This window comes from Lipotes vexillifer, unplaced genomic scaffold (assembly GCF_000442215.2).
Source record: "Lipotes vexillifer unplaced genomic scaffold, Lipotes_vexillifer_v1.1 scaffold182, whole genome shotgun sequence".
Classification (NCBI taxonomy): domain Eukaryota; kingdom Metazoa; phylum Chordata; class Mammalia; order Artiodactyla; family Lipotidae; genus Lipotes; species Lipotes vexillifer.
Window position 1 is genome coordinate 3,835,605 of NW_006798798.1, and position 11,018 is coordinate 3,846,622.

Genomic DNA, 11,018 nt, shown 5'->3' on the forward strand with positions numbered 1-11,018 from the left:
CCCCCCCCCCCCGCCCCCCCCCCCCCCCCCCCGCCCCTCCCCGCGCCTGCCAGCCCCACCCCTGACCCGCCCCACGCCTTCCAGGCCCCGCCCCCTGACCCGCCCCACGCCCGCCGCCTGGCTCAGTTTGCCTGCGCCCCCTGGCGGCCCAGCCCCGACCTGGCGCCTCGCATCTCGTCTGCTGGCGGCCCAGTTCCTGTCCCACCTCTCCCAGCTACCCAGAGCCGAAGGGCTGTCTCACTCCCGCCTTCCCACAGCCCCGTGTTCCTCACAGCCCCGAAACCGCTCCCCTACCCTAGACCCCCTCCTTCCCTCATCCCTGCACCTCGGACTTTACTCGCCTCACCCCAACCTTGTCCCCCTATACTGGCGGCAGAGCCTCAGATCCCTCCTCCCAGCACTGTCAACTTAAAGGAAAATGCACAGTGTAAAGTTACCAGTTCACTTTTATTCCTGGACCTTACTGCAGACTGTAGCATGGGAGACAACCTCTCGGATAGCTCTGAGGGACGGCTCCCGAGAGGTAAGGGAGGAGCCAGGGGATATGAACATTTTGCTGGGAAAAACATGCAGTCAAGCATAGAAAGCTTACTGTTGATCACAAGAAACAGACATCTCAAGTTAATGATTTTAGTGCTTTTCTGTGTATGGGAAGAAGATGGAAAAACTGGGATCATTTAAATGTTCCTTTAAAGTACGCGTCTTAACCATGTAGGGGCTAGTGTATCCAAAGCACAGAATACTTCCTGTTTTTCTCTGTCTTGAATTCCCCTCAGGTGCACTGTCTGTGGGCCACTGCCGTGGCTAATGGCTTGATCTTTGTAGAACTGGAAGAGCAGGCAACATTTTTTTTCTTTGCAGTACCCCTACATCCTGGACACCTCCCTACCCCCTGTGCTGATATTAGTAATTTGTGTTCTCTCTCTTTTTTTCTTAGCCTGGCTAGAGGCTTATCAATTTTATTGATCTTTTTAAAGAATCAGCTTTTGTATTAATTGATTTTCTCTATTGGTTTCCTGTTTCCAATTTCACTGAATTATGCTGCAATTTCTAGTATTTTTTTTCTCCTACTTCTTTTGGATTTAATTTGCTCTTCTTTTTCTGTTTTCTTCAGGTGGAAGTTTATATGATTGATTTTATATTTTCCTTCTTTTTTCATGTATGCATTCAATGCTATAAATTTCCCTTTAAGCACTACTTTCCCTGCATCCCACAAATTTTGGTAAGCTGTATTTTCATTTTTGTCCAGTTCAAAATATGTTAAAACTTTTAAATTTTTATTTATTTATTTTTGGCTGCATTGGATCTTCGTTGCGGTGCACGGGCTTCTCTCATTGCAGTGGCTTCTCTTGTTGCAGAGTCAGGCTCTAGGTGCGCGGGCTTCAGTAGTTGCAGAGCGCAGGCTCAGTAGTTGTGGCGCACGAGCTTAGTTGCTCCACGGCATGTGGGATCTTCTGGGACCAGGGCTTGAACCTGTGCCCCCTGCATTGGCAAGCGGATTCTTAACAACTGGTGCCACCAGAGAAGTCCCAAAATATGTTAAAACTTCTCTTGAGATTTCTTCTTTGGCCCATGTGTCATTTAGAAGTGTTAGTCTCCATGTATTTTGGTATATCCCAACCATCTTTCTGTTATTGAGTTCTCGTTTAATTCCTTTGTATTCCGAGAGCAGACATTGTATGATTTCTGTTCTTTAAAATTTGTTAAGGTGTGTTTTATGGCTTAGAACGTGGTCTATATTGGTGAATATTCCATATGAGTTTGAGGAGAACATGTATTCTGCTGTTGTTGGATGAAGCAGTCCATAAATGTCTGTTATATCCAGTTGATTGATATTGTTGAATTCCTCTGTATTCTTACTAATTTTATGCCTGTTGGATCTGTCCATTTCTCATAGAGAGGTGCTGAAATCTCCAACTATGATAGTGGACTCATCAATTTCTCTTTGCAAGTTTAGTAGTTTTTGCCTCACATAGTTTGATGCTCTGGTGTTCTGCACATGTACATTAAGGATTACCATATCTTCTTGGAGAACTGACCTTTTTATCTTTATGTAATGTCCCTCTTTAGCCCTGATAAATTTTCTTGCTGTGAAGTCTGCTCTGTCTGAAATTTTTGATAGTGTTAGTATGGTATATTTTTCTTCATCCATTTACTTTTAATCGATATATGTCTTTATATCTAAAGTGGGTTTCTTGTAGACAATATATTGTTGGGTCTTGTTTTTTGATCCACTTTGACAGTCTCTGTCTTTTAATTGGTGCATTTAGACCATTCAAAGCAATTGTTGATATAGTTAGATTAATAACTACCATATTTGTCACTGTTTTTTATTTGTTGCCCTTGTTTTTTGATTTTTTTTTTTTTTTCTTTTTTTGGCCATGCCATGCGGCTTGCACGATCTTAGTTCCCTGACCAGGGATGGAACCCATGCCCCCTGCATTGGAAGCACAGTCTTAACTGCTGGACCTCCAGGGAAGTCCCTGCCCTTTGCAGTTTTAATTGAGTATTTTATGTGATTTCATTTTCTCTCCTTTCTTAGCATATCAGATGTGCCTCTCTTTTACTTTTTAAAGTGGTTGCCCAAGAGTTTGCATTTATAGTTTACATTTATAGTTAATTCAAGTCTACTTTCAATAGCCCTATACCACTTAATGGGTAGTGTGGGTACCTTAAAGTAACAAAATATTTCTAATTCCTCCCTCTTGGCCCTTTCATTGCTGTCATTTATTTCATATATACATATATATGTAGTTGCTATTATTATTTTGAACAAACTATTATCTGTTAGATCAATTAGGAATAAGAACAATTAAAGTATTTATTTTACCTTCACTTTTCTCTTTTTTTGATGCTCTTCCTTTCTTTATGAAGATCTGAGTTTCTGACCTATGTCATTTTCCTTCTCTCTAAAGAACCTTTAACGTTTCTCTCAAGGCGGATCTACTGGTAACAAGTTTCCTCAGTTTTTGTTTGTCTGAGGAGGTCTTTATTTCTCCTTTACTTTTGAAGGATAATTTTGCAGGATACAAATTTCTAGGTTGGTGATTTTTTTCTCTCAATACTTAAAATATTTCAGTCTATTTTTAAAAATATATATATTTATTTATTTTTGGCCGCATTGGGTCTCCGTTGCTGCGTGCAGCGAGTAGGGGCTACTCTTCGTTGCGGTGGCTTCTCCTGTTGCGGAGCACGGGCCCTAGGTGCACAGGCTTTAATAGTTGTGGCACGTGGGCTCAGCAGTTGTGGTGCAGGGGCCTAGTTGCTCTGCGGCATGTGGGATCCTCCCAGACCAGGGCTCGAATCCGTGTCCCCTGCATTTGCAGGGAGACTCTCAACCACTGTGCCACCAGGGAAGTCCCCAGTCTCTTCTTACTTGCATGGTTTCTGAGGAGAAGCTGGATGTCAGGCTTATCTTTGCTCCTCTATAGGTAAGGTGTTTTTTCCTCTGGCTTCTTTCAGGATTTTTTATCTTTGATTTTCTGTAGCTTTAAAATGATATGCATAGGTGTAGTTCTTTTTTTTGCATTTATCCTGTTTGGTGTTCTCGGAGCTTCCTTGATCTATGGTTTAGTGTTTGAAATTAATTTGGGGTAAATTCTCAATCATTATTGCTTCAAATATTTTTTTCTGCTCCTTTCTCTCTTCTTCTGGTATTCTTGTTATGCATATGGTACACCTTCTGTAGTTGTTCCACGGTTGTTGGATATTCTGTTCTTTTTTTTTTTTTTTTTACCCCAGTCTTTTTTCTGTTTGCTTTTCAGTTTTGGAGGCTTCTATTGAGATATCCTCAAGCTCAGAGATTCTTTCCTCAGCCATGTTTAGTCTAATAAGAAGCCCATCAAAGATGTTTTTCATTTCTGTTATGGTGTTTCTGGTCTGTAACATTTCTTTTTGGTTCTTTCTTAGAATTTTCATCTCTCTGCTAACATTGCCCACGTGTTCTTGCATAACTGTCTACTTTATTCATTAGAGCCCTTAACATATAATCACAGTTGTTTTAAATTCCTGGTCTGATGCTTCCAACGTCTGTACCATATGAGTCTGGTCTTGATGTTATATTTGTGCTGACCCTTCAAACTGTGTTATCTGCCTCTTAGTATTTCTTGTAATTTTTTTTTTTTGATGGGCAGACATGATGTACTAGGTAAAAGGAACTGCTATAAATAAGCTTTTAATAATGTGGTCACAAGGTGTAGGGTGTGGAGAAGCGTTCTACAATCCTATGATTAGGTCTTTTAGTGAGCCTGGGCCTCTGGATTGTGAACTTCACGTGTGCTGTTTAGTCTGCAACCCTCACCCCTCGCTTTCATGTGGAATAGGATGGCTAGAGGGGGCTGGGGCTGGGTGTTTCCCTTTCCCCAGGACAGTGTTAGTCTCCGATAAAATCCAAGCAGGTTCGGCTCTGGTTAGTTTCTCCTGAGGGCAGAGCTTAAGAAGAACAGGATGCTGTGGCATATTTCAGGATGGTTCCTTTTCCCTTTCCCTGCTGGAAACATGAGGGGACTTCTCTCCAGCTTTCACTGTGAGGATTAGGACTGTTCCTGGAGGTAACACTCACAGAAGTGTGGGGAACCCAGTAACGCAGCTCTCAGAGTTGTCCACACTGAGCCTTCAGCCATTTGTCAATGACAGTTCAGGTTTCCCTGTCCTGCCGTTGGTGCCCACGGAGGTGGCTGCTCCTGGATTTCTGCTCTGGTAACTTGGAATTCTTTGTATTTGCCTGTCTATGTCTCCAATTTGGCGGGCAGCCATTCGCCTTGTGACCTCACTTCTCTTATGGATCTAAGAAGAGCTGTTGATTTTTCAGTTTGTTCTGCTTTTCCCTTGTTGTGACGATGGAGTGGTGACTTCCAAGCTTCTCACATGCCATATCAGAAGAAGTCCTTCATTTCTTTTTTATTGCCTAGTAATATTCTATTGTGTGGATATGCCTCATTTTATTTATTCATTCATCAGTGGATGGTCAGGTTTGGATTGTTTCCAGTTCATCTTTTCAATTTTTAAAAAATTGAAGTGCAGTTGATTTACAATGTTGTATTAGTTTCTGGAGTAGAGCAAAGTGATTCAGTATATATATACTGAATATATATATATATATATATATATATATTCTGAATATATGTTGTATATATTATTTTTCAGATTCTTTTCCATTAGAGTTTATTACAAGATGTTGAATATAGTTCCCTGTGCTATACCATAGGTCCTTGCTGTTTATTTTATATATAGTAATGTGTATCTGCTAATCCCAAACTCCTAAGTTATCCCTCCCCTCCTTTTCATCTTTGCTAACCATAAGTTTGTTTTCTATGTCTGTGAGTCTGTTTCTGTTTTGTAAACAAGTTCATTTGTATCTTTTTTTTTTTTTTTTTTTCCTTGCGTTATGCGGGCCTCTCACTGCTGTGGCCTCTCCCATCTGCGGAGCACAGGCTCCGGACGCGCAGGCTCAGCGGCCATGGCCCACGGGCCCAGCCGCTCCGCGGCATGCGGGATCCTCCCGAAACGGGGCACGAACCCGCGTCTCCTGCACCGGCAGGCGGACTCTCAAGCACTGCGCCACCAGGGAAGCCCTGTATCTTTTTTTTTTTACATTCCACATATAAGTAATATCATATGATATTTGTCATTCTCTGTCTGACTTACTTCACTTAGTATGATAATCTCTAGCTTCATCCATGTTGCTGGAAATGGCATTATTTCATTCTTTTTTATGGCTGAGTAATATTCCATTGTATATTTATACCACATCTTCTTTATTCATTCATCTGTCACTGGGCACTTAGGTTGATTTCATGCCTTGGCTATTGTAAATAATGCTGCTATGAACACTGTGGTGCATGTATCTTTTCGAGTTAGAGTGTTCATCTTTTCTGGATATATGCCCAGGAGTGGGATGGCTGGATCATATGGCAGCTCTATTTTTAGTTTTTTGAGGAACATCCATACTGTTCTCCATAGTGGCTGCACCAATTTACATTCCCACCAACAGTGGAGGAGTGTTCACTTTTCTCCACGCCCTCTCCAGCACTTATTACTTGCAGATTGTTTGATGATGGCCATTCTGACTGCTATGAAGTGATACCTCATTGTAGTTTTGATTTGCGTTTCTCTAATAGTTAGCGATGTTGAGCATCTTTTCATGTGCCTGTTGACCATCTGTATGTCTTCTTTGGAGAAATGTCTGGTTAGGTCTTCTGCCCCTTTTCTTGATTGGGCTGTTTGTTTTGTTGTTGCTGTTGAGTCGTGTGAGCTGTTTGTATATTTTGGAAATTGAGCTCTTGTCAGTTGCAGCTTCGTTTGCAAATATTTTATCCTACTCCATAGGTTGTCTTTTCATTTTGTTTATGGTTTTCTTTGCTGCGCAAAAGCTTATAAGTTTGACTAGGTCCTATTTGGTTATTTTTGCTTTTACTTCTTTTGCCTTGGGAGTCTGACCTAAGAAAACATTGCTATGATTTACGTCATTGCTATGAAAACATTGCTATGAAAATGTTTTGCCTATGTTCTCTTCTATGAGTTTTATGCTGTCATGTCTTATATTTAAGTCTTTAAGCCCTTTTGAGTTTATTTTTTGTGTATGGTGTGAGGGAGTGGTCTAACTTCATTGTTTTACATGTAGCTGTCCAGCTTCCCCATGCTACTTGCTGAAGGGAATGTTTTTTCTCCATTGTATATTCTTGCCTCCTTTGTTGAAGATTAATTGACTATAGGTGTGTGGTGTTTCCAATTTTTGATTATTATGAATAATATTTCTATGAATGCCCATGTTCAAGCTTTTATGTGGACATTTGGTTTCATTTTTCTTAGGTAAAAACCTAGGAGTAAAGTTGCTGGATCATAAGTTAACACATATGTTTAAATTTTGAGGAATTGCTGAACTATTTTCCAAAGTGGCTGCACGATTTTACATTCACACCAGCCCTATATGAGAGTTCCGATTTCTCTTGTTATTGTCTGATTTTTTTGATTACAGACATTCAACTAGGTATGAAGTGGTATCTCAATATGTTTCTTTGTTTGTTTGGTTTGTTCTGTTTTTTATATTTAGGTATTATCATCGAATGTCTTTTCTTCCCCAGTTTTATCGAGGTATAATTGACATACGGCCCTGCATAAGCTTAAGGTGTACAACATAATGTTTTGACTTACATACATCATGAAATGATTACCATAATAGGTTTAGTGAACATCCATCATCTCATATAGATACAACATGAAAGAAATAAATATTTTTTTCATTGTGATGAGAACTTTTAGGATTTACTGTCTTTACACAATACGGTTTTGATTTACATTTCCCTAATGGCTTAAGATGTTGAGCACGTTTCCAAGTGCTTATAGATGATTTACATATATTTTTTGGAGAAATGCCTATTCAAATCATTTGCCTATTTTAAAATTGGATTGTTTGTTTCTTTATTGTTGAGTTTTAAGAGTGTTTTACGTATTCTAGATACAAGTCCCTTACCTGGTATATGATTTTCAAAAGCGTTCTTCCATTGTATGGGTTGTTTTTCACTTTCTTGATGGTGTCTTTTGAAGCACAAAAGTTTTTTATTTTGATAATGTCCAGTTTATCATTGTTGTTGCTGTTACTGCTGCTTGTGCTTTTGTTGTCATATCTAAGAAACCATTGACTAATGCAAATTCACAAAGGTTTACACCCGTGTTTTCTTCTAAGAGGCTTGTAATTTTAGCTCTCACATTTAGGTCTTTGATCCATTTTGAGTTAACTTCTGTATGTGGTATGAGGTAAGGGTCCAACTTCATTCTTTTGCATGTGGATATTCACTTGTCCCAGCACAATTTGTTGAAAAGATTTTTCTTTCCCTTCTTAATTATCTTGGCACACTTGTTGAAAATCAAGTGACCAAAAATATGAGTGCTTATTTCTGGATTCTTAGTTCTATTTCATCCATCTATATGTCTATCCTTATGCTAGGACTACACTGTCTTGATTACTGTCTCTTTGTATGTTTTGAAAATTGTTTTGAAGCTAGAAATTGTGAGACCTCTACCTTTGTTCCTTTACAAGATTTCTTTTTTGGCTATTCTGCTTCCCTTGAGTTTCTGTATAAATTTTAGGATTGAGGTAGGAGGTAGATGGGCCCCTGGGCTGAACAGCTGGTTTTTGTCAAGTGGAGTACAATCGAAGCTTTGTTTTCCCTGGACACTCCAAGGACGAGGTTAATGGCAGGAGCTGAGCTCTGCTGGAGTAAAGAGATAAGATGACCACTCCTGAGGTCAAGGAAAACTCCCTGACTGCACAGGTGCAGAAAGACTCCTTGGGGTTCAACATGGAGGGCCCACCACCCCATAACAGGTGACGCCAAGCCTCCACAAGCCTCTGCGCTGGAATCCATCTTGACAAAACGATGTGCATGCATGTTGGGGAGTGTCCTAGAACAAGTCAGATGTGGGAAAAGAAGTAAGAAAGTTGGCCAAAGGTAAACAAAGATGTGGAACAACTGCCCCTATATAAATGATTTAACTGCCTCTTTACTGCACTCCTCCTCATTAGGGGGGACACCCACAGTCTTTCTCTCCAGGTGTGTATTTCTGCCTTGCTTCTGTCTTAAATAAACAAACTGTTTCTCTGTGTGCTCTCCCACTTGTTGTGCTGTGTGTCTAATAATAAACTTTGGACCAGTTTTTACAATTTTTGCCCCTTTGAGACATTCATGTTTCAAATGGGGCAAGGGCCGGGGGAACTTTGCTTCTAGCCTCTAGCCCATGGTGGTCTAGTGACTAGGATTCCTGGTTTTCATCCAAGCTGCTCAGGTTCAATTCCTGGGCAGGGAACTAAGATCTCTCTTCAGGACCGCTCACTGCTGTCTCTCTGATACCAGGATCAGCTTGTCAGTTTTAGAAAAGAAGTCTGCTGGGATTTTGATGGGATGGTGTTGGATCTGTAGATCACTTTGGAGGGTATTTTCATCAGAATAGTAAGTCTGCTAATCCGTGAACATGGGTTGCTTTTCCATTTATTTAAGTCTTTTAAAATTTATTTTAACAATGTTTTGTAATTTTCAGAGTATAAGTATTAGACTTTTTTGGTTAAATTTATTCCTATTTTGATGCTTTTGTGAATGCAATTTTCTTCTTAATTTTTTTTCTGGATTGTTCATTGCAAGTGTATAGGAATACTATTGATTTTTAAACTGTTGATCTGGTATTCTGCAACCTTCTGAACTCATTCAGTCTATCCTTTTTTCAGATCCCATTTAAAATTATGAGGGGACACCAGCACATTGTGAGTTCCTGTCACTTCTGTGTGGATGACACAAAGGTCCTCAGTGGCTCCTATGACTGCACCGTGAAGCTGTGGGTAGGTGGCCCAGTGTTAGGTGGAACCAAAACGTCCCATAAGCTTATGTCTCCTCTTGTGGAGAGTTCCCCGGTACTGAGTTCCCAGACATTCAAGGATCCCAAAGATTTGGAGAAGACCTTTCTGAGCAAAGTGCAAGGAGAAGCAAAGTGAGGGCTCACCCTAGTTTCAAGTCACCAGAGAGAGATGAGGTTAGTGTGGCTGCTGTCAGCCTGTTAATTTAGAAACAGTGGGAGCAGGGATGGAGACCACTGGACCAGGAGCTCACCACCTTTTGTTAGAGGCTGTGCCTGAGACCTACCTGGGGTCTCTGAGCTGTGTTATCTCTCTGGTTCTCCTTCTCATTTGGAATATTCAGTTCCATCCACAGAGATGGTATTACGGCTAGGCCTAGGGGATCACAAGAGGACAGAAAAGTGGCCAGACCTGGGACCTGTCCATGAAGGGTGATTGGGAGAGGTAGGCCTGAGCACAGGTCGGTGCCACAGGGTGCAGGAAGCAGGGGCAGAGGAACAGGGATGTGGTGGTCAGATGAGGTTACAGAGAGGTGGCCACCAAGAGCTCTTCCAAAGTCTTCTGGGCATAGCCAGCAGACTCTAGTGGGCCTGCTTGGGGGCACTGCTGGTCAGTCAGGAGCGGGTGAGGAGGGAGCAGGGCTGGGAGATGGCAATGGCCATCAGGGGCCAGGCCACAGATGACTGTGTGGCTGGGGCAGGGCCCACTGGGAAGGGCGGTCAGTTCCGAGTTTTGCTGTCTCATCTGGCTTCAGGGGCAGGAGGGGGACAGGGCGGAGTGAGTCAAGGCTGGTTCCTGGGTTCTGGTTTGGGTAACTAGGTGGAGGATAGCTCCTTACCCTCCAGATCACCTTGGAGGAGCATCTTCTGGGGTCTTGGAGGGTACCAAGCCAGGCAGACTAGGCAGGAGGGTTTGGGGCTATCCAAGTGGTTCGGGCCCCGCATTAGTGACCTACCAGCTGTTTGACCCTGGGTGGTTACATGACCTCCTGGGCCTCCCTAAACCTCCCCAGGCCTCACAGGATCAGCTGTGTGCTGGGGCCACCCCAGGGCCTGCCTGGCCCATACCAGGTCCCGACAGACATCCACTCTCTCCTTTTCTGTGGCCCTTAGCCACCCCCCATCCCCCCACCCAGCCCCATGATCTTCTTGTTGGGAAAACCACTGCTTCCTCTGGGAACCCTAAGCCCTTTCCCAACCCTCTGGGATGACTGAGAAGGCCTGGGGGTGAGGGGGTCCCTGCTGGTTGTTACCCAGGGGGAGGGGGGAATGGTGACTTTCCAAGTGTGCATTTTGCTTTGTCATCTTCAGATGCTTCTCATGTTCTTCTCACCTTTTGAGTCAGTGGAAGGACTCTCAGCGGTTTCTGTCTATTTTGGCCGGAGGGCTTCTGTCTCTATAAGGGGACATCTGCCTGTTTTCTTTTGTTGTCCCAAGATTAGGGACCATCCATCAAGATGTCCTTGGTGGGCTTCCCTGGTGGCGCAGTTGTTGAGAGTCCGCCTGCTGATGCAGGGGACACGGGTTCGTGCCCCGGTCCGGGAAGATCCCACATGCCGCAGAGCGGCTGGGCCCGTGAGCCATGGCTACTGTGCCTGCGCGTCTGGAGCCTGTGCTCTGCAATGGGAGAGGCCACAACAGTGAGAGGCCCGCATACCGCAAAAAAAAAAAAA

At 42.7% G+C, this 11,018-nt stretch overlaps 1 protein-coding gene across 1 annotated transcript in view; it reads left to right on the forward strand.

The window, feature by feature from the left end:
- Positions 1–11,018, forward strand: part of WDR88 (WD repeat domain 88) — a 38,427-nt gene that overhangs the window by 3,801 nt on the left and 23,608 nt on the right. Inside the window, exon 2 of the mRNA XM_007471090.1 lies at positions 9,221–9,331. Within this exon, the coding sequence (XP_007471152.1) occupies positions 9,221–9,331 (111 nt within the window). The remainder of the gene's footprint in view (positions 1–9,220; positions 9,332–11,018) is intronic.